The sequence below is a fragment of the Phodopus roborovskii genome, unplaced genomic scaffold, assembly GCF_943737965.1.
Source record: "Phodopus roborovskii unplaced genomic scaffold, PHOROB, whole genome shotgun sequence".
In the NCBI taxonomy this organism is placed as follows: Eukaryota; Metazoa; Chordata; class Mammalia; order Rodentia; family Cricetidae; genus Phodopus; species Phodopus roborovskii.
Genome location: NW_026126517.1, coordinates 4,317,427 through 4,341,303, shown reverse-complemented (window position 1 = coordinate 4,341,303; position 23,877 = coordinate 4,317,427). Strand labels below are relative to the sequence as shown.

At 44.4% G+C, this 23,877-nt stretch overlaps 1 protein-coding gene across 1 annotated transcript in view; it reads left to right on the top strand.

Moving 5' to 3' along the window:
* The first annotated feature begins 18,375 nt into the window (after nucleotides 1–18,375).
* Nucleotides 18,376–23,877, top strand: part of Tbx20 (T-box transcription factor 20) — a 48,172-nt gene continuing 42,670 nt past the window's right edge. The window contains exons 1-3 of the mRNA XM_051196803.1: nucleotides 18,376–18,852; nucleotides 21,594–21,843; nucleotides 22,671–22,835. Coding sequence (XP_051052760.1) covers nucleotides 18,726–18,852; nucleotides 21,594–21,843; nucleotides 22,671–22,835 — 542 coding nt within the window. The 5' untranslated portion in view covers nucleotides 18,376–18,725. The remainder of the gene's footprint in view (nucleotides 18,853–21,593; nucleotides 21,844–22,670; nucleotides 22,836–23,877) is intronic.

Genomic DNA, 23,877 nt, shown 5'->3' with positions numbered 1-23,877 from the left:
TGCATATTTGCTGTTAAAATCATTCTTAAGATGAACAGTGGCGGTGCACACCTTTAATCCCAGCACTTGGGAGGCAGAGGTAAGTGGATCTCTGTGAGTTCTAGGTCAGCCTGATCTACTGAGTGAGTTCTAGGATAGCCAGGACTGTTATATGGAGAAGGAGTGGCATACAAAATATGGATAGCTCAAGAGATTTTATGGCTAATACTGCCTGGCAGGAATTGAGGTATAATGAACTCTTCTCTTTTTTTAGATTATGTATATGAGTGCTCTATCTGCATATATGACTTTAATCCATAAGAGGACATTGGATCCCTCTATAGATGTTTGTGAGCCACCACATGGTTGCTGAGAATTGAACTCAGGACCTCTGAAAGAGCAGCCAGTACTCTTAACCTCTGAGCCACTTCTCCAGCCACATGAACTCTTCTATTGATTAGCTGGCCATTAGCTTACTTTTTCACTCACCCCGAATCTACCTACACACTTGTAAAAGAGCAAAGCTGTTGATTAATATGATCAGAGGTATTTCTGATATCCCAACATCAATACACCCACCTCAAATAGAGTCTTGTAAACAAGATGCTTGTCCAAGTATATAAGGTAGGAATAGAGCTTCTCCAAGTGTTGGGAGGAGACAGTAGAATCTTTTCCTTTTCTTTTCTTTTTCCTATTTAATATGAATGTTTAATAGGTGTCTGTCCAATGTATGTCCAATAGTATATTAATCTCTGAGCATTAGACAGCTTTTCCAGTCCACAGTCCCTAATACTTCCATAACCCCCACCCCCAACAACATGGTCAGATCTGTCACAGCAATGCCCTATAAACCTGGTACCAATTCCTATTTCACTTTTCTGGTTATCTTAGTCACTATCCTATTGCTGTGAAGAGATACCATGACCAAGCAAAAAGAAAGCATTTAATTGAGGTTTGGCTACAGTTTCAGAGGGTTAGTCTGTAGCACAAATTCTAGTCTGTATTAATAGTAAAAACTCTGAGTCAGCAACAGTGGGTGAAAGCTGAAGATCAGAGAAGTAAAGTGGTCACCCCTACCAATGCTCATCCTCAGACTGATTGCCTCAGATTGTACTGCTTCTCAGACTACTGCCTCAGACTGCCCTGAGCTTCTGTCTCTTCCCACCGTATATTCTGCTTTACCCCTAGCCACATCACTTCCACCTCATTAGTGCTGGGATTAAAGGTGTGCCATCACTGCCTGGCCTCTATGGCTAACTAGTGTGTCTAGCTTCGAACTCTGATCTTCAGGCAGGCTTTATTTGTCAAATCACAAACAAAATACCACTACATTAATCTACTATCATCATGGCAGGGAGCATGGCAGGCACGTTGCTGGAGAAGTAGCTGAGAGCTACATCTTGATCCATAAGCAGGGAGAAGGGGAGAGAGCAAGAGAGTGACATATCTTTTCTAACAAGGCCACACCTGGTCCGTCACTAACAGATCATCAATGGGGATTAACATATAAATATATGAGCCTATGGGGGCCAATATCATTTAGAACCACAACACTATAGCTGTGATGAAACATCATGACCAAAAGTAACTTTTAAGGATTTGTTTCAGCATACAACTTTCATCATGAGGGGAAGTCAGAGAAGGAGCTCAAGACAGGAACCTAGAGGCACGTTGCTGATTGGCTTGTTCTCCATGGTTCACTCAGGCTTTCTTGTTGTTTGTTTTTGTTTCTTAAGACCCAGAGGCAGCTCTACCCACAATGGGCCAGCCTCTTCCATACCAATCATTAATCAAGACAAAGCCAATCCAATGGAAGCATCTTCTCAATTGATGCTTCATCTTCCTAGAGAATTCCAGCTCATTTGAAGTTGTCAGGAAACTAACCAGCATAGGATTCATAACCACGAAGCCACTTCTCTAGCCCACAGAATGGTGTATTTAAGAACTCATGTTAGCAACTTTTCTATAAATCGAAAAACAAATTCTATTTCAAAACAAAAGGGAAACTTTCAAGCAAAGCTGAGAAAATCATTTTTCATCAGGTCTTAACCACAAAATATGCTATATGAGGCTCTTCACATGAGATGAGAGACTAAATAACTTCAGGGCAGAGATAAGAGCACTAAAAAGGCATATTTGAAAAATGCATATTTTATGGCATTTGCAATAATACTGTCTTCTGAGGTTTATGTTATGCATGAAAGAAAACAGATGCTAACAATAGTATAAAACTCATTCATAGCAGGAAATGGAATCCTGAGGGTATACAGCATTTAATAGCAGAAAGATGACTTTAATTTAAAAACAAACAAGCAAATAAACCTGTAACTGCCAGGTGGTGGTGGTGCACACCTTTAATCCCAGCACTCAGGAGGTGGAGACAGGCAGATCTCTGTGAGGCTAGCCTGATTTACAGAGAGAGTTCCAGAGTGATCAGAGCTACACAGAAAAATTCTGTCTCAAAACAAACAAACACACAAACAAGTAAACACAACAAACAGAAAAAACAAACCAAACAAAAACAACTTGTAATTATTGTGGAGTTAATCACTAGCTAAAAGCTGCTGCATCCAAATTTTACAGGAGGTCTATATTGATTGAGCCATCTCTCCAGCTTCCAAGAGCAGAATTTTCATCTCAATTCAAAGCACGTCAGCCACCAGGCAACTCAACTATCTAGACAGAAGCCTTAAGGTTCTTAAGAAGGCAGGTAGCTACACAAGGATGCCATATCCTGAAGTGTGTTCAACAGGGACCAGGGAGGCTGGTGAACTCAAATACTGATTAGTCATTACAAGGAAAGGCCAAACTCCAAATCTTTCTTACATTATTATATAACACAATACAGCACACATCATATACACAAAATACACACACACCACACACATATATAATACAACACACTTAGTAATAACACATACACTCACACACACCATAACACACATAACATAAACACACATACACACAACAATACCACACACACCACACACACAGTACCACACACACAGCACACACAATACACACACCACACATATATAATACACACAATACACACAACACACTCAGTAAACACACCATACACTCACACTCACACACCATACACACACAATATAAACACACATACAAACACACAATACCACACACACCACACACACAATATACACACCACACATATACATAGTACAAAATGTACATATAACATACATATCACACACATACATAACACACACATACCACATATATACATTGCACACAATGCACACACACACAATAACACAATTATGTCAAGAAATCTGGGTCTAGGAGAGGGAAAGAAAAAGGAAAATGATCTACTGCTAACATATTCCTGACAGTGTTGTTAATTAATGTTTCTGGAAACCTATTTGAATTCTTTGAGTCTTCTGCAGACCTTTTGGGAGAATTTTTCATTTTTAAAGGAGATTTTACATTTGTGATTTTATTTGGACCTCACAAAACTACTGTTAACTGTACCATGAGATATTTTTAAGGACATCTCAAAGAAGCTGGGCAGATGTTTTTCTTTTCCTCTTATGGATGGCAAGGACCGGGCTGGGAGTGAGCTCAGTGGTGTCGTGTATGGTGAGTTTCAGATCCCTAGTGGCACAGTTTCCTTGTGACTTTGCTTATTGTCTTTGAAAGGTAAACAGATCCCAAATTCATCTGGCTTTTGTTTCATAACAACACTCTTTGGAAGATCTAAGGTGATTCTTTGCACTGGTGTAAAATAGAACAAGTAATTGGCTGCATGCAAGGCCACAGCTAAAATGTGTGATCTCCCTTTTAAGAGGACCAGCCCCTTAGGCCAGCCACATGATTTATTCTAAGAGCTCTAGCAGGGTTTCATTTCTGAATTTCTTTTACTCTATAGCCTTTTAAGCCAAGAGGCTAATCACTCTGCATTACTGTAAGCATAAGTCTAGAAGGGAAAACTATCTGTACTCCCAAAGCACACCTCAGTATGTCTGTGTGTGTGTTCACGCACATGCGTGTGCGTGTAGTAGAATGTTGCTTTTTCTATATCACTATAACTTAGTTAAATAACAGTTTAATAATTTAAGAACATTCAATATAGTTTCCTGTGGTGATATTTTGTTTATGCTTGTTTGATCTTGAAGATCAAAATGCATAGAGGTCAGGCAGTGGTGGCACACATCTTTAGTTCCAGCACTTGGGAGACAGAGGCAAACAAATCTCTGTGAGTTCAAGGCCACCCTGGGCTACATGAGATTGAATCTGTCTGAAAGAGAAACAGAGCTCATACAAAGGTGATCCCAGGACTTGCTATAACATGCCTTTAATCCCAGCACTAGGAAGGTGGAGACAGGAGTAATATGGCTGGGTAGAGAGAGAAATATAAGGTGGGAGGAGACAGGAAGTCGGCAGTCTGACGATTCCTGGAGATGGGGAAGTCTGAGGTTTCAGAGAGATGGATGCAGTCTGAGTATGCAGTCTGAGGAGTCAATCTGCTGAAGACATGATCACCCCTTTGGTCTGAGCATTGGTAGAGGTAAGAACTCTAGTGTCTGGCAGCTCTGCTTCTCTGATCTTTCAGCTTTCAACCCCTGGTAGCTGACTCCGAGTTTTTATTATTAAGACCAAAGAGAATTCATGCAACAGTTTTCTTAAAAAAACAAAAAAACAAATAAACAACAAAAAACCATGAGATCACAGTTAAGTGTCAACAACTTGATTTTCTTTCTCTAAGGAAGTCTACTAATTTAAATGAAAATAAAATGACTATCAGAATCTAATCTGAAACAATATGAACTTCAATTGATAAGAAATTAGTAGTCCCTTATGTGGGGCCATCTCTATAGGGTTAAGAATAATAGAACCACTCACACCTTTAATCCCAGCACTGGGGAGGCTGAGGCAGGTGGATCTCAGTGAATTTGAGGCTAGCATGATCTCCAAAGCTAATTCCAGGATAACCAGAGCTGTAACGCTGAGATACTCTTTCTCGAAAAGCCTTATTATTATTATTATTATTATTATTATTATTATTATTATTATCTTTTAAAATAATAACAACAAATATAACAAAAAGCAATAAAAAGTCCCCACAGTCCTGGCTCGTATGACTGGAAGCAAAGGTAGAATGGGTGAGCCATCTTTGAGTCACTGGCATGTAGAGAACAGAGCAGATCACAGGTGTCTGTTAAACCATTTTTAGTTCCTTGTATGTACAAAACCAGACAACATTGGAAGCAGCCTGTATTCTGCCTTATTTCCCAAACACAAGTATAGTTTATAGGTGTTATCTTTCAAAGTCTCATCTCCTCTAAAATGTGGAATTTCACCTGACTCTTTTTTAGACATTCTTGCTTTATAACCCAGGTGGTCCTCAGGTTTGCAATCCTACTGCCTCGGCTTCTTCAGCATTGGGTTATAAGCATGCACCTCCAAGCCAGGCTTAAGACCCCTTTTGAGCACAGATGTTTCATATTCTTTTGTTTGGTTGGTTTAATTTTTTGAGACAAAGTTTCTCTGTGCAGCCCTGGATGTCCTGGAATTCACTCTGTAGACCAGGGTGGCTTCAAATTCACAGAGATCCTCCTGCCTCTGCTTCTGGCTGATGTTTTATATTCTTGCTACCTCCCTGACTTACCTGCAATTAGCCTCCATGACCTGGCTCCCCAGATATAGGACCTATTAAGGAGTTCCCAGGAAGTAAGCTTTGGAGACAGGATCCACTGGTAGCCAGACTTCATTGACTAACATGTAGAATCATTGTGGGCATTTCTGAATAGGTTGACATGTGTATAAGTTATAATTCCAGTCTTTTCAAAGGCTAGAAAACAACTGCATATTTTCTAAGTGAATGACTTATTCTAGTGGACTATTAGTGACGGCCTCCCCATGACTATTGTCTCATACCTTATCAGTAGTAATCTCATTTCTTCTTATTGAATTCACCTCTTCCCTGGTTTCCATCACATGGATTTTTACGCCTTACTCTTCTTATATTCCAGAGACGGAATACTGCTTTGACTTGATCCCAAATCAGAGTCAATGAGCTTTAAGGAGAAATTCTCTGAACTCCTTTTCCTGCAGGTCTATCTAATGAAGAAGAAAGACTTTCTCAGTGGATATTAAAAAAAAAATGTGGTCCTGAGACCTAATGGAGGCATCATGTGACCCTGGAGGAAAGTTTGCCTATGAATAGCATGAAAATCAAGAAGCCAGCAAGGAGAGGATCTCCTTTAACCCCTGGATCACAATGCATCTGACACTGTCCCTAGACTACTCATGTAGATGAGACACCCTAGGAGGGAATGGAAAGTAGAGTTTGGCTTTTCCAATCGTCTGAACTTTTATAATCATTTTTCTTCAGTGACCTAATGGTCTTCTGGGTAATAGTGTGTGTGTGTGTGTGTGTGTGTGTGTGTGTGTGTGTGTAGGGATAACATAACTTTTCTTTTACTCAAGTTGCATAAAGACATTTATACAGTTTCAGTAACCCCCTCCTCCAAATCAAACAACAGGTATGCCATGTCTCAAAGCCAACCTTTTGGAGTAAGATGGGAAAAATAGTATCCTAGGAGTCCTGAGTCTATCAGCTCTGGATGGATCCAAGAAATACACAAAAAATCTGAAGTCTTCACGTCCTTGAAGACCTTAAATTGCATATGGAGATCAGAATGCCTAAAATAAATAATAAAAACCAATCTATCAAACTCCTTTTTAAAACTTCTGAATATCTGGCTTGTTAAAAACCAAAGCCCTAAACAGAGAAACATCACCCTTTACAATAGCCACCAACAACCTAAAGTATCTTGGGGTAATACTTAACAAACAAGTGAAAGATCTATATAGCAAGAACTTAGTGTCTTTAAAGAAAGATATTAAAGAAGACACCAGAAAATGGAAAGATCTCCCATGCTCTGGGATAGGTAGGATAAACATAGTAAAAATGGCAATCTTTCTGAAAGCAATCTACAGATTCAATGCAATCCCCATCAAAATCCCAGCATAATTCTTCACTGAACTTGAAAGGATAATACTCAACTTCATATGGAAAAAACAAAAGACCCAGGATAGCCAAAATAACCCTGTACAATAAAGGAACTTCGGGAGGCATCATCATCCCCAACTTCAAGCTCTACTACAGAGCTATAGTCCTGAAGACAGCCTGATATTGGCACAAAAATAGACAGGTAGAGCAATGGAATTGAATCAGAAATCCTGACATTAACCAACACACCTACAAACACCTGATTTTTGACAAAATAGCTAAAAGTATACAATGGGAGGAGGAAAGCATCTTCAACAAATGGTGCTGGCACAACTGGATGATGGTGTGTAGAAGACTGCAGATAGACCCATGTCTATCACCATGCACAAAACTCAAGTCCAAATGGATCAAAGACCTTAACATCAATCCAGCCACACTGAACTTCTTAGAAGAGAAAGTGGGAGGTACCCTTGAACAAATTGGTACAGGAGCCTGTTCCTGACCATAACTGCAATAGCACAGACACTGAGATGGACAATAAATAAATAGAACCTCCTCAAACTGAGAAGCTTCTGTAAGGCAAAGGGCACCATTGACAAGACCAAGAGGCAGCCCACAGACTGGGAAAAGATACCAACCCCACATCTTACAGAGGGCTGATCTCCATAATCTACAAAGAACTCAAAACACCAAATAACCCTATTAAAGTGGAGTACAGAACTGAAGAGAGAATTCTCAATAGAGGAAATCAAAAAGGCTGAAACATACTTAAGAAAGTGCTCAACATTCTTAGCTGTCAGGGAAATGCAAATCAAAACAACTTTGGGATACCATCTTACTCCTGCCAGAATGGCTAAAATTAGAAACACCAATGACAACTTATGCTGGAGAGGATGTGGAGAAAGGGAAACACTCCTCCACTGCTGGTGGGAGTGCAAACTTGTACAGCCATTTTGGAGATCAGTATGGTGGTTCCTCAGAAAAATGGGAATCAGTCTACCATAGGACCCAGAAATCCCCCTCTTAGGCATATACCTAAATGATCCACATCTATGCAACAAAGACATCTGTTCAGCTATGTTCACAGCAGCATTATTTGTAATAGTAAGATCCCCTCAACTGAAGAATGGATAAAGAAGATGTGGCACACTTACACAATGAAATACTGCTCTGAGGAACAAAACAATGGAATCTTGAAATTCACAGGCAAGTTGTTGGAACTTGAAACCATCCTGGGTGTGGTAACCCAGTCACAAAAAGAGGAACACGGTATGTACTAATTAATATATGTGTTTTAGACATAGAGCAAAGGATCACCAGCCTACAAATCATACCACCAGAGAAACTAGGATACAAGGTGTATTCTAAGAGATTCATACAAGGTCCCTTAGTGAAGGGGAAAGGAACAAGATCTCCTGAGCATATTGGAAGGGGGGGAAATGAGTGGAGAGAGGGCTAGGAGAAAGAGAAGGGGAGGAGAGGAAAGCATGTGGGACTAGGAAGATTGAGTCAAACTGAGTCAAGGGAAGAATAGAAGAGAGAAGAGAGAGAGGCAGAGAGAGAGAGAGAGAGAGAGAGAGAGAGAGAGAGAGAGAGAGAGAGAAAGAGAGGGAGAGAGACCATAAAAGAGGGAGCCATTATAGGTTTCAAGAGAAAAGTGACTCTAGAGAAATGTCCAGAGATATACAAGACTGACCCTATCTAACAATTTGAGCACAGTGGAAAGGCTACCATAAATACCCTTCCCTGATAATGGGATTGATAACTAACTTATCCACCATCATAGAGTCCTCATCTAGTAGCTGATGGAAACAGAAGCAGACACCCACAGCTAAACACTGAACCAAACTGGAATCCAGTTGTAGAAAGGGAGGATAAGACCAGGCTACAGAAACTCACAGAGACAGCAGACCTGAACAAGGAGTAGCTAATAGGCCCCCAGACTGATAGCTGGGAAACCAGCATGGGACTGACTCAGACTCCCTGAACATGGGTCTCAATTAGAAGGCCTGGGCAGTCTAAGGGACCTCAAACAGTGGAACCAGTATGTATCCCTGATGCACAAAAAGATACTCCCTTAACCTAGAGGCAGGAGGGAGGGCCTAGTCCCTACTCCAAATGACTCGACAGATTGACAGATTTAGATGACCCCTCCAGGAAGGAATCACCCTATGTGTGGAGTGGAGGGGAAATGGGATGAGAGAGGGGTTGAGGGGCATGGGAGGAAGGGAGAAAGGGAAGGAGGCAGGGAGGGAGAGAGGGAAGGCGGGAGAGGGAACTGGGATCGATATGTAAAATGAGAAAATAAAAGATAAAAAAATACAAGCCTTCAGAACTGACTGAGCCATTGTGACTTCCATGGAAGAAGCAGCAGAGATCCAGCACCTCCATGTTGTTCCCTCCCTCTCTTCATTATTACCTGCTTCAAAGCCTCTATGGAGTCCAGAAGAAGTGGATTAACAGTGCTGGAGGCTAAGAGCTTGAGCTGAGGCAGACCTGAATTCAAGGCAATGCATCACCACAAGTCTCTGAGTGAAATGCAGGAGTTTCACATCCCAGCCTTCCTTCTGTCATCAGCTAACTGGGGGAATCAAATTAGATAACAAAGGCAAGGTGCTTATGCTGCTTCTTGGTACATTTAAGCACTTGAAACCCATTATTATAGATGGCTGTTTTACGTGGCAAAGGGAGAGTCAGCTTAAAACCAGAGCCAGAATTAGGCATTGGAGGAAACTGGAGAGCTAGAGCTACTCCAGACTGAAGCTCTCCACTCCGGAGGAAGGAATCCCATGCAGGCTGTGTGACTGGGCTGAGCGCCCAGCACATCCCACTTAAGAACGATTCACAAACATTCACTACTTAGAAGGCCACTTTACTAATTAGCCCTGCTTTGCTAATTACACTTTGCTGATTAGAAACAATGCTGATAATTCCAGACTTGCAGTGAGCCCTGGGGGTGGAGTGGGGAGGGATTCAAGCAATAGTCTGGTGCTAATGGTGACTGATCTCTATGCTAGGCTGTATTTTAGGACCCTCAATAAGGTATCACACAAGAAACGTGGAAAAACTGAAGATCAGAGTGTTGGGTGACTCACAGCCCTTTTCTCTAAACCAGTACAGGAATCCTTTCCTCATAGATACCCTTTGGGATCAAGGGGAAACTAGTTGGTGTCGGTATAGGAAGGTCTTTCTAAAATCTGAAATCTGTGGCTTGTAACACCATTTTGCTAATAGCAATCAGTAAATGCATACATGTATTTTCTGTTCAACTTTCCAGGGTTTTGACTCATCTATGTGCCCACTGTCTAATCATGATCATGTGACATACGGGCTAGACCTCCATCCACTTTGCAGTTAAAACCAAGGAGGCACTGAGAGATGAAGGGATCTGCCCAAGGTCACCAGGTCCCAGTGAGGCTGGCTGGTGTAATCTGAACCCAGTCAGTAGAGAAAAAAAACAGGAATTCTTCAAGTGCTCAACCTCTATTCCTTGCCCTCCTTTTAAAATGTGTGTATGAGCTCTCTCTCTCTCTCTCTCTCTCTCTCTCTCTCTCTCTCTCTCTCTCTCTTATACACACACACACACACACACACACACACACACACACACACACACTGGTTTAAACTTGCCCAGCATTTGGGAGCCTAAGGCACAAGGATCCCCTTGAGTTGCACACTGGCCAGGACTGTCTTGGGGGCGGGAGATTTTTTTCAAGGCACCAGATTGTAACCTAACAGTAGCGATACCGCCTGGTATACGTACTAGATCTCCCACGGAACACTTAAACATTTCGGGTGTGTCATCTTACTTCATCTTTACAAGCTGGAGTGAAACATATCTCGAGACCCATTTTTCCGATGAGGAAACTGAGATTCAGAATAGTTCCTGAACGGCCTTCACGGTATAGATCTAGGAAGTCAGACGAAGAGCTAGGAAATCAAATTCTAAGAACACACGGACCTGTAAAAGGCTGGGTAGCACCGGCTCACCGCTCCAGACCATTGTGTGGCCCTTTCTCACAATACCCCAGAAGCGCAGCAGCTGCGGCCGGGGCCCAACCCCCACCGCGCCCTGTGATAATGGGGGTAAAGCTGGCCGGCGCCATCCTGCAAGCCCAGTCTGATAATAGCCCTGATTAAATGGCGGAGCAGCCCAGGGAAGGCCCCGCCGCCGCCAGCGCCCGGTCCCCGCGCCGGCCGAGCAGGGACCAGTGGTGGCGAGGCTCCGCCTTGGCGTCTGCCTCCTAGCCCCAGGGCCACCGCAGCTGCAGCCTAAGGTATAGTTCCCGGCCTCTGGGCCAGGAAGAAAGGACGGGCAGAGGTGACCCTGGCATAGATCCCAAGAGAGGGTTGTAGGGACCCCCGAAAGGAAACACTGACCTGAGAGTGTCTTGGAGAGCTCTGTCATCGCGTCACCAACCCCTAAGCACTGGGCCACTTTGAGGTCTGGGTTTGGAACCATGAGCAGATGCTGGGGAAGGAGAAGAGGGGACCAAGAGAGGTGGCTCTAGGTATCCACATCCTGTGGAGAAAAAGCAGGTGTGCGCGACCTACTAATCACTGCACCAACTAGTCAGCTTTCCTGCTCAGCTTAGACACAGCCCAGTGCTGTCAAGTCCCTTACTATGCCTGATCACTGGACCCTTGCTGCCTTTCCATAAGGGCCTGGTTACAGAACACCTGCCTCCTCTTTTCAAAACCAGGGAAAAGAAGGCCTAGAGAAATACAGTGGCCCAGTATCAGAATCAAGCTGACAATTACTCCCCTAAATTTGTGTTTAGGGGTGTAAGGAGACTCTGGTAAGCTGAAGAAAGGTTGCCAAGTCCAGGCAGGGCACTTGCTTGTGAGGACCCCCTGCATGAAGACAAACTAGCCTCTGCTGCTTGGGTGATACCTGAAGATTGCTAGGTAGCAACTTTCAGAAAAGAAAGAATTACAAAAACTTGGAGGCCGCTGCTCCATGAGTTAGACCAAGTTTCTTAACAAACAGACACACGTGGCTTCTGGGCTCTAAGACTATTTAGTTCCTCAGGAATCCTTTGTTTCAGGAACCTGGACAGCTAGTAGTTGAAATTGATGTAGGCTGGAGGTTACCATCCCATCTGGGAGCTAACAGATTGGTTACATGAACCAGGGGTGCATCCTATTACACCTTGAAACTTCTCCTGTGCCTTGGCCAAATAATTTACCTAACTGGCAATACTAAGCGAGCAATGAGTAGATGTTTTTCTGGGTTCATGGAAAACTGAAAGGTACAAAGTGTGAGTTAATGGGTGACAATCCAGCTGAGGCCATGGGTCTTGAGCATTCAAGCAAGGTGGTCACAGTAACATCTTCTAGGCTTCGGCAGGAAGCTGCCCTCCCCCACTTGATACTCATGCCTTCCTCTCCCTTACAAAGTTCCAGGGAGTTAGGACACAGATGCCAGAGAGCAGGATGTTTCTCAAGCTCCTTAGCTCTTGAACAGTTTTTGATGATATAATTATATAATTTCTAAATTTAAAAAAGGCATATTGGCCAGCAGGAATGCTTATGAAGACCCCCCCCCTTTCACACAGATAGGCATGGCTTCATTTAATAGGTGATTTGGATATCTTGTCAGTCTCCATAGTTACAGATGTGGAAACAAAGCCCAGTGACCTCAACCCCTTTCTGTGTAAGGGCTTGAAAGTTGCTTACTTGTCCTATTGTGTATTCAAAGTTAAGCAGTTTGCAACCCTATATCCCTGGAGTTCTCTTAGCAAAACTTTGATGCAAGTGCCTTACCTATTTTCCATGTGGATGCTTTTAAAAAAAAATCTACAAGTTTAAGCACAGAGAGCGTATGCAAATGGCCACACAAGCCATTGTCAGGCCTGGAATAAATGAGTGGCCACTAACAGGATGAATTCTCTAAATTCCCTCTTAATTTAAGTTTTCCCTCCAATTTCTGTATGTTGTGTCCATGTACTTATTATCTATGTCTTATACTGAGTTGCTCTGAAGCAAGACAGTGAGTATTTGTATTGCTAAGCTTGGCACAGTAACCAGAACAACGTTAGCACTGGGTAATATTGTCGAATGAACAAATGGCATGCAGTTTTTTTGTTTGTTTTGTTTTGTTTTTAAATAGATGCATAGGCATTTGCTCTTTCGTTTTTGCTTCAGACTGTCTAAAGCCAGTTGACATTTGTGAGTTGGTACCCAAACCTTTTAATGGGTGAATTTTGTCAACTGCTAGGGGTTGATGGGGGGGGGGCGACAGGGGCGGGGGTGGCGGTAAGGGGAATACTTAAAACAGTGGCTTCTTCCATAATTTGCTGAAGTTAGTGGAAGAGACCTTGGAGGCTAATTTCTACCAGGTCTTCACCTTAACATCCCCAACCTCCTGATAAAGATGTAGACCTATTGTAGTCAAACAGCAGGTTGAAGTTCCTGCCCAGTGCAGTGGTAAACGTGGAGGCTGCTTCTGCAGTTACCAGAAGCGGCAGTGTACAGTTGTGGCAGCAAAAGGAACCAACCATCTGAATCAGGCAAGACTGCTTTGAGTTTACAGGGTCACACCGCCCAAACTGGCCCTACTTGGCACAGAAAGGGCATAATAAGCCAACGTTTCTATATGTACTTGGAACATGGTTAGTTTAAAACGCCAAAGAAACCGCAGCTCTGGAAAGACCCTTTGGCCAATTGCCAGACAGCCATTCACATGGGCCCCATGGCATATTTTTTTTTTTTTTTATCCTCTAGCAGCATGAGAGGATCTTCGCTGAAAGCCTTGCAGATGCAGTTTGTGTCTCTTCCCCACCAGACACAGAGGATGGGCTCTAACAGTAAATGCCTTAATTGCAGGTATGACTCTTCGAAACTGCACATTTGCATCGAGTCCCGGGTGAGCAAGTTATTATCAACATCAGTTCGATGAAATGAAATTCTTAACCTACCTGGGACAAGCGTGGGAACAGGTAAGATCCCCAAATTTAGAAGTGTCCTAAACCTCAGCAATCAAGTAAGTGATTTTTAAATAAACAGCAAAATGTTTTGAGAACCTTGCACTTTAAGTAGCAGCCCAATGGCTTGGGGCAGGAGGGATTGCACTTCGGGGGACTGTTGGGGGTGGGGGAGAGGGGTGAGACCTCAAGATTCAGGGAGTGTCAGGCAGTGGAGTCACTTTGATTTGCCGGCTTCTTTGAGGGATAGGGCCAGGCTGATAGATACTCAGGGCAAGAAGAGCACATGGCCTGGCTAAGTAAGCTGCGCCCTCCTCAGCTGCCGATCTCCTCCAGCCTGTAGTTGAGGTTAAATAAACGTTGCTGCACTGCAGCCTCCGGTCTCTTATCTCCAGATCACGTGGACCCCGGAGATGGACGCCAATTGCCTAAAGTCCACGCCACAGCCATCGCCTTCCAGTCTATGATGAGCAGGAAAGTCAAATCCCAGGTGAACCGAGTGCTCTCACTCAGCGCCCCCCTCCCCCCCAGCACAGGCTGGTCTTAGAAAGGGAATTGGGCGAAGTTGCCTAGAGCTGGAGCCACAGGGCAACTAGGGTCCCCTGCAGTTCTGAATGTTCAGGGCCCTGTCCTGTGGTTTTGGCTGGGACAGACGTTCTTGCTTCTTATGAACCACATGAGTTCGCTGACAGTGTGCTTGGGCACCAACCCAGGCCCTGGAAGCACAGGCTGGGACCTCTCTGCCGCAGCTGCGGTGCGTGCTCTCTACCCAGCACCAGGCAGCGCAATGCTCCAGCAAACGAACTTGCCTCAAAAGCCCATTTAGGGCTGTAGTCAGTCACTTAGCTCCCTGCACTGTTTGTGTCGCGGTGGTCTTTTACTGTGTTTTTACAGAGTCGATCCGGAAGAACTGGAAGGAGGATTCAGACAAGACTTCGGGCCATTTTCGGAAGTAGTTGCCTGTTTGCGGATGTCCCTATTGCCCTTGGTTTCTGCCTTCCAACCCCAGCTGCTAAGTGGCACCCTCTGCTTCATACCTGGCCCAACGCCCAGGCTCAGTTCCTGCGGACTGTCAGCTAGACCTAAGCAGAATCTGTCCCAGCAGCTCCCGGCAGAGCATTCAGATATCATTCGTTAAATCAGGGATTTTGGCAGAATGCGGGTCGCCCATTACTCCCTGGACAGTTTCGGGGATTGACTAAACTCTTGAGTTCTGGAGGCTGCAAAAGAGAATTTTCTAAAATCCGTGTCTTACTTTAGGGGGCATTGTCCGGTCCTTCTAGACAATATCAGAATCTTAAATGTCTCTCTCAGCTCTGAAGCTCAACTGTCTGTGGCGGTCTCAGCACTTTTATGTGGTCCCAATTTCTGCGTATATTCCAGAACTATCTGTTGTCTTCGCGATTAAGAGTATGCAGCTTAAAATCGAATAATTAAAACGCTGCCTTGTTTTGCTTATGTAGAGTAATCGATGTTATTTATCATTGGCTGTTTTACACACACTGCGGATTTTTATTAACACTCAAAGCTGTCTACCGCTATCAGTAAGTATTAGTCCCATTTTAAAGTAGATGATGAAACTGAAGCTTTGATAGGTTTGGGAAGCCTACAAAACGCCACCGCTATCCCATGTTAAAAGTCATGACTCAAAGCTTTCTTCAAGTCCAATGCCTTTTCCAGTATCTGAAAGCAGCCTGAACACACAGCCTGTCATCAGCCTGGGCAGGGTCGAGGGAAGTGTTAATGGGATTGCTTTGTTCTAGCTCCATGGGTGGTTTTATGTGTTAACTCTTGCTCCCAGAGGGTTTTGCAGGGACCTCAGAATTAGTTACTCTCAGCTCCTTGAGGTGGAAGGTTTGAATTACTCTTTGGTAGCACCTTTCTGCCGGCACTAACTCCCTATCTTATAACAACGCATTGATTTGCAAAGACAGAGAATTAAGAGGAGGAACAGTTTACCAGGACAATAACCCTGCGGCAATGTTTCATTCCCTGTAGTGATGGTTTCAGCACCAACAAGATGCATAGCTTAGGGACACCCAAGTGACTCACCTCTGGCCCCTGCTTTTGTTTAAGTGTTCATTTCAATTCCTCTAGTTTGCCTTCTCCTCCCACTTGTTCAGCCTCCCCTGCTTTTGAGCGATTTCCTGTCCACAAAAGCCATAGCATCGGCTAAGGAAGCACTTGTGAGAACGTGGACAGTGAATTCAGCAATCCGGCTTTCCTGGACTCTTACCAGTTTCCTTGAAAAGTATCTCTCAGGGTGCAGTTCCAAATGTAACTAAAAGTCATTAAAGTAATAAAGGCAGTACTTTCCCTTCCCTTATATAAGATGAAATAGGACATTTTATCAATTGAGGTATAAATGACACAGCAAGTCATTGAAAAAGAGATACAGCTAACAAAACCTGCAACATTAGTTGAATTATAACAAAGTCAATTAACACACACACTCTCTCTCCCTCTCAAATAAAAACCCAGCTTGAGAGAAATCCATCTTCCTTGACAACCCTTAAAAATTCAGACATGAAGCAAGACAGTATGAACCTTGCAATAAGAAGGAAATGTTACCTTGATTGGGATATTGTACAAAAGGCCAGGAGAGATGGCTCAGCAGCTAAAAGCTCTCCTGGAAGAGTTCAAGTCCAGCACCCACATGGAGGATTTACAATAGCCTGTAATTCCAGCTCCAGGGGTTCTGATATTTTCTTCTGGCTACCACTTGCATGCACGCATGTGGTACGCACCCACATACAGCACAAACAAGTTAGTAAATAATAAAAAAATCAAATATACATTTTATACAGGGACACATATCTCTCCCTGCATGTACCTTCTAAGGTACTGCCATCTGGTCTTAGCCCTCTTAGGAACTCCTCCGTAGCCACAACTACAGAGCCTGGGTCTGACTTTAACCCTGACTACTCGGAGTGTGAGGCTGGAGCCTCAGGCTCTTGGATCTTGGGGCTCTTTCTAGCCCAGATTCTGCTCTGTCAGTCTTTTAAAAGTGAGAGATGGCCAGACAAGGAATAAACAAACAGCTAGCATGAAAATTCTGCCATTTTACTAATTTTGAATTTCCCCAACATTAACACTTTACATTTGGACAGAGACGTGGAAAGGAGGAACCTTGACAGGGTGGCCAGGCCAGCCTAAATTAGAACTTCCTCAGATGCCAGCATTTTGTTTACATGGGATGCTCTTAATAGTTATTTGGGCTTTCTTGTTCTTCTGTAACTTTGCTCCAGGAGCTGGGAAGAGGATGGTGCCAGAGACTGGGGTATTTGTGGGATTGTTTTGTTTTCGTTCTTTCTTTTCCCCCACCTTAAGATCCACCAAGAGGTTCCTAATCGCCAGACCAACTGGCTGGAAGGGAGAGCAAATATTTACAAGTATAGCTTGACAGTGTGTGTGTTCTCTAGAGTTTACATGGCTGCTAGTGAAGCGGATTACCCTACGAATTCGGAGAATTTGGGTTATTTAGACTGATCAGGGCCAACAGAACTCCTTCCACAAGGCCATGGCAAGTCCTGGCCCTAGCCAGGTCTGCAAGGCAGATGGTTCCATGAAAGCCAGAATGCTGGAAAGGTCAGGCTCTCCCACTGAGCTTAGCCCATGGTCCCTACAGGGCTCCCTGCCCTGCCATGGTCTTTGCTTCAGGCCACTGGCCTACTTTTCATAGTCCCTCTTCAGAATAGAAAACCCAGCCTAGAAGCAACCAGTGCACAGCAGAAGCCCAAGTTCGCAAAAAGCATCCTTCCTACACAATCCCTACAGCTCAACTTTTCTTTCCCAGGGATATGCCTTTCCAGCTCTCTGTGAATGTAGATATAACTTGGGGGCCTTCAAGTAGAGTCCCTAACATTGGGGACTGTGCGGTGTCGTTACTAGGTTAATGCCACTCAGCGATGCGGTATTTGCCCTACTCTTCTCAGCTATTCGAGAACGTGTGTACGCCAGTAGCAAAGAGTAGAATAAGCAGAACTTGGTGGGGCTTCCTTTGGTGGCGTCGAATACTGCACCATCGGATACTGCACCAAGCGACCATCCCTGGTTCTGGGCGACAGTGAAAGTGCCTCTCCAGGCATCGCGTGCCGCCTTCCCGCGGGATCTGAGAGACCCGGCTAAGGTGGCAGAGGCTGCTGAGTCGCCCTGTTGGTGGTAGTATTTGCTGTGAGGAGTGCCCAGCTCTCCTCCCGAGCGCCTAGGCAAGAGGGCAACGCGCCCCCAGGCGCTCCCTCCAGGCGCCGCTTGGCTCCGCCCCACGCCGCACAGCCAGGAAACGGTGACGTGAGACCACGCTGACTGGCTGAAGTGGGCAGGGACAGCCACCGCCAGCAAATTAAGGAGCGGGGCAGTGGGCGCCCAGGCGCAGTGTAGATCGCGCCTTGCTGCGCTCTGCTCAGTGGCGATCAGGCTCCCTGGTTTCCGCAACCTCGAGAGTACCACAGCCGGTCATCACATCCCGGTGGCTTGGGACACTCCTCGATCCCTAGCAGGGGTGGAAGGGGGAGACTCGGCGTGGGTGCTGGACACCCCGCGTTTTGTACATTTAATGTTTGGAGTGCACCGTGGCTTGCACACAGTTTTGAGTTCGCTGCTGGTCCCCATCCTGCTTTCCCGCTGGTTCGAAGTCTCTGTGGCTTCCCGGCTTTGCTCCAAGGGACTGGAGAGGCCAGCGTGGAGCCTTGGGGACGTAGGAACGGACTCTTCAGGAGCCCTCAGTTCCGCTCTTACTGAACTCGGAAACTCTGAGCTGCGTTTCGGGTCGTTGTCTCCCTTGGGAGAAGCTGGACTGTGGTTTGGCAGGCCCGGTCCCAGACGAGGACCGCACGCTGGGGACCATGGAGTTTACAGCATCGCCTAAGCCCCAGCTCTCCTCTCGAGCCAATGCCTTCTCCATTGCCGCGCTCATGTCCAGCGGTGGCCCCAAGGAGAAGGAGGCAGCAGAAAATACCATCAAACCCCTGGGTAAGTCGGGATGCTAAGCTGTCCACAAGGGCTGTGCTTCTCTAAGTCCCTTGGCTACTGGCAGTTTGCTCCGTGGGGAGCTAGGGTGGCCTTTTCTCCCAGCCAGATCTGCTTCTAAGTCTCAAACTATGGACCAGATATAGATCTGGGGAGGGAGGTATTTCGTTTTTTTTTTTTTTTGAGGGGGGGGGCTTCACTGTCAATTAAAGGTCGTGGGAATCCAGCTTGTGTTTGTATTCGCTCTCCCCAGTTTTCTGGAATCCCGAGGTCAAGTAGATAGTGTGTAAATTTGAATGAAAACAAATTCAAGGACAAATAAGTTTAAGACGCAGGATCCACGGTGCATATAACACCTGAGCATGCATTTGGAATCGAAGACACTGAGCGACTATACGAGAAAGCAGTTTAATTTTTCCACCACAACAAACAGCCTTAACATCTCTACAAAGGGCTGTAAAACAAGCCAGTCTTCCATTCATCAGCCGCTTTCTCCAAAGAAGCTCCAGGCTTATCAGTAACCATCATGCACACTTGCCATTTTCTGTCGAGGTTAACAAAAAGGCTCCCCAAATCCCTCCAGGTTTAGTCACACTGCTTTTGCAAAAACTATTTTCTTTATAGAGGATACTAGGATCATATTAAAGAGAGAAGAGATGAGGTTTCTTTGAGCACACTTGAGTTTTATGAAATATAAAAACGAATGCCCTTGACAAGTTCTGAAGTGACCACCTTACAACCCTTACAAAAGGAGTTGTCATTCACTCTAAGGTCTTTGGGAATAATTACTGCACACCCTATTCTTAAAATACTGACATAAATCAAATTGGCAACTTAAGGTAAATTTTTAAAAATTTACTAATTTTCCTTTCTTTCTGTTTTCCCAACTCTAATGTACACACTGGAGCAGTAGAAAACTAAAGTGCAAAACAACTTGAAACCAAGGAGAGAGTGCTGGTTCCCGGGAACAGTGTCAAAGCATGGACTTTGCAGTCTGAGCTGCCTTCCACCTGGTTCTCCCCACTTCCATCTCAGGCAAAATCTGCAAAAGCAAGTGAGCTAGCCGCTAGTTTTACACATAGTATTGGGTACTAATTTGAAAACTGGACTGCTGAGATGTGGTATCAGTTCAGTACCCTTCCTACTTTGGGGGATTCTTTTTGAACACCTCCATCTCATTTTGATACCCAGTAGGAAAAGAAGATCTCAGATCAAAATTCTTGACAGACTTGAGCAATGAGCTGGGAAACTTGCCAACTCTGCCTCTAGCATGTAGACATTATTCTTTTCTTTAATTTTTCTAAGAAAATCCCCCTTCAACCAAAATTACAAATTCTAAATGCTAAGCCAATCCCAGCTATCAACCTCCCCCAGCTACTTCAGGTTCCCAATGGAGATTGTTCTACTGTTTGGAGAATAGCTCTTATCCATTGCTTTCTTAGCCATTCGCCACTCCAACAGAGCACAGTAAATAACTAAATTGAAGACTTGGCAACAAAACACCTAAAGGTTCTGTTAAGGGACAGTGGGATGTTTTCGCTGAAAAAACAAAACTGTAATGGGTAGGTTCCAATGTTTCCCATGCTCCACCACTCAAGTATATCAATTCTACTCAAAATAACCACTTGTTTTCCTGTCTTTCTTCTTCACTTCTGTGAGGCTCAGGCCAGATAACACTGAGAGAGCTTACCTGTCAGCTGCTGGAAAGCAGGAGAAGCTTGGGTTGCTTTTAGATTCTCTGTAAATATGTGATGTGAATTTCCTTCCAAAGGGGTTTCAGGAAAATAAGATGTTGGCACTGTCTGGTTCCTTTGATTTGGGAACAACCTACATGACAACTAATTGTCCTTCATTTAAAACACCTTTGTGAGCGGGATTATGACTGTATGGGAAGAAAGGGCAAAACCCTGTTTTCTATTAGCTTCACTTTAAGAAGTATCTCAACAAACTCAAGCACATGGCACACATGTGTGCATGTTCATGCACACAGCTTGAATTGGTTGAGAGCAGTTAGAACATACTGGCCTGGTTGTGGGGTTAGCCCCACACTGCAGATGCAGGTAATTTCTTTTTCAAGAAATGAAAGATAATTGGCCGAGTTTTGAAAACCTCCCCTGGATTCCACCAAAGTTACTGAGGAGGTTCAGCTATACAGAAGAAAATCTGGTTCATAGACATCGATATTCCAACCCACTGGATTCTTCTCTCTTATTAATTTCCTGCTAGACTGGGATTGAAATTGTTTCCCTCACTTCTGGAGCTATTTGGAGGAAAAACAGTTGCATACATTATCTCTCCAGTAATCTGTCCCTGTCCTCAAGCAAACAAACAAACAAGTCTGTTAGAACCCGCCCCTGTTATTTAACAGGCAATGCTGTAATCTTTTCTAGTGCCACCTGTATAGCTGCAAAGCCTAGAACTTGGGATGTTTGTAGTAATATTTACATTTTATCTCCCAAGATCACAACTTTTTCCGTTCTTTATTCTATTTTATTTCTAAGGTAGCTTCAACCACATCCGCAATAGGTCTTGTTTCTATATGGACTTTGCTCATTTGATGCGGTTAGTGTCCAGACCCAGGGATGTCCCAGGTACATTTGCATTGTGATGGATCATTCTTTTCTGCTGGAGTTTTGGAGTTTAGCGGCATCAAATCCAAGAACCTTGTTTTGGGTACATTGCCCAGTTCCTTCCTACAGTGTTAACTAGTGTCAGCAGTCACTTTTCCTTCTCACTGCCTCCAGAACAATTCGTGGAGAAGTCGTCCTGTGCCCAGCCCCTGGGGGAGCTCACCAGCCTGGATGCTCACACGGAGTTCAGCAGCGGGGGCGGCAGCCCTTCCTCATCCTCTCTATGCACAGAGCCATTGATCCCCACCACCCCCATCATTCCCAGCGAGGAGATGGCTAAAATCGCCTGCAGCCTGGAAACGAAGGAGCTCTGGGACAAATTCCATGAACTGGGCACCGAGATGATCATCACCAAATCTGGAAGGTAGTTGGTGTGGGCGGAAGCGGAATGAGCAGAGGGTTTTTACTGTGCTCCTGGGTGCCTGGAGTGGGAGCTGCCGGGCGGGGGTCAGAGCGGTGTCTGAACTCAGAGACCTACGCTTCCCACCCTAGAAACAGTCCTGGAACTGGAAGTTTTGCAATCGCAGGGTCTGGCTGCAAGACGTCACACCTGGAGATGGGGACCTTGCCTCACAGAGCGGTCTTTGCTCCCACCCAGGCGTCTTAGGTTAGGAGCAAGGCCAGGTTGGTAGGAGCTAGGTTTGGGACTACAGGAGCGGGAGGGAGGAGAGGCTGCCTGTTGTATTCGGTCTGCGGAAGCCTCCTGTCTCCTATAAAAACTCAGCCGAAAACCGGGAGTTCTTCCGTCGGGAGGAGGCTCCCGCGGTGGCCCTGGGTGCCGGAGCCCGACAGCTTCGGAGAGTCAGTTCCTGGGCAATTCCTGTCGGGTCTCAGAAGCCAACTCCACAAATCCCTTCCCTCAGGAATGTCCGGGATTTCTGATGGGCTGTGCAACTGAATCATCTCTAGTTATTTGGGAGAAAACAAAACAAGCTAAAAACTTTTACCTACCAGTAGCTCCCCCTCCCCACCCCCAACCCCCCCGTAAAACTGAGAATCATTTTTGCGGGGAAAGTCCTGTCTCTGTAGGCACATCTCCGAGGTTTCATAAGCAAAACACAGCAACAAGCAAAGGGGAAACTGGGAACTACATAGCGGGCGGTTTAAGCTTTCTTCCTTTTTCCCTAATTCCGGTAATCTCTTTACAAAGAGTGAATCCCCCCCTATCTCTTCCCCCCCGCCCCCCGCCAGGAGGATGTTCCCGACCATTCGCGTGTCATTTTCTGGGGTGGATCCTGAGGCCAAGTACATAGTCCTGATGGACATCGTCCCGGTGGACAACAAGAGGTATCGCTACGCCTACCACCGCTCCTCATGGCTGGTGGCTGGAAAGGCTGACCCTCCCCTCCCAGCCAGGTTCGTGCCTTTGGACTTCTTTCAGATTGAAGTAGTATTAACTCTTCCTATTTATGTGAATTTTAAGCAAGGTGTTTTTTAGCACCGGGCTCTGGCATGAGAGATTTCAAAGCCAGATACTGCAGGCAGGACTGAATACAAAACATGTTAGTCTTCAAGAAGGGTGAAGTTAGTGCACAGAGAAAAATTGCCTTTAATTTTACTTCTCAAAATTAATCCCAGATATTTGTGAAGTTTCAGTTTGAATATTTGTTAGAAATGTGACCTTTTGGAGATATATGTGTATTTCTGACATGGTGTTTAAGTATAAATAAATGTGCTGCTAGTTGCCCTATGTGCAGTATATATATGACATTTTTAGTTATTTGTTAAGTGATTATATCCGCATATAGTTAGTGTTATTTGGATAAAACTAGTTGGTTTGGACGCACAGAAGACTCATACGTTTTAGGTAAGGACAACAATTATTTCTTCCTATCCCTCCAGGATTTTGATGGATAAACATAATTAGTTAATACTATTTTGCATTAAATATAGATAATAAATTGAAGACAATGCAGCCTGTTTCCTTGGTTGCCTTTGCTAATAAAGTTTTTAAGTCATCTCCATGAACCTTTCCTGTGAACATTCAGGAGGAATAGTGAACTAGCTGAAGTTACAGGAGTCTGTCTGCAGATGTTGATATAAAGCCAATGGGATGTGCTGACTCCTTCGTTTTGAATAAGAAAATGCATGTTTCATGACTAATTTTTGGTAATTGATTGAAGTTAGATCACAGATTAACATTCATTTTAATGTGCAGATTTAAGATCCTTGAAGGTGTGACTGGTTCTTGGTAAGCATCTAGTGTGCAGGCACAGACCCCACAGATTCAGCAGATAGTGAGGCGGTGGACACATTTCTGAAAGAGCATCTGCTTCACTAGCACATTGTTGGGTTTTGAAGCTTGTTCCAAGTCAGCATATTAAACAAATACTTGTAAATGGCAATTTGTTCTTCTAAGCGAAAAAAACAATACTTTATAACAAATATTAAAACTAAT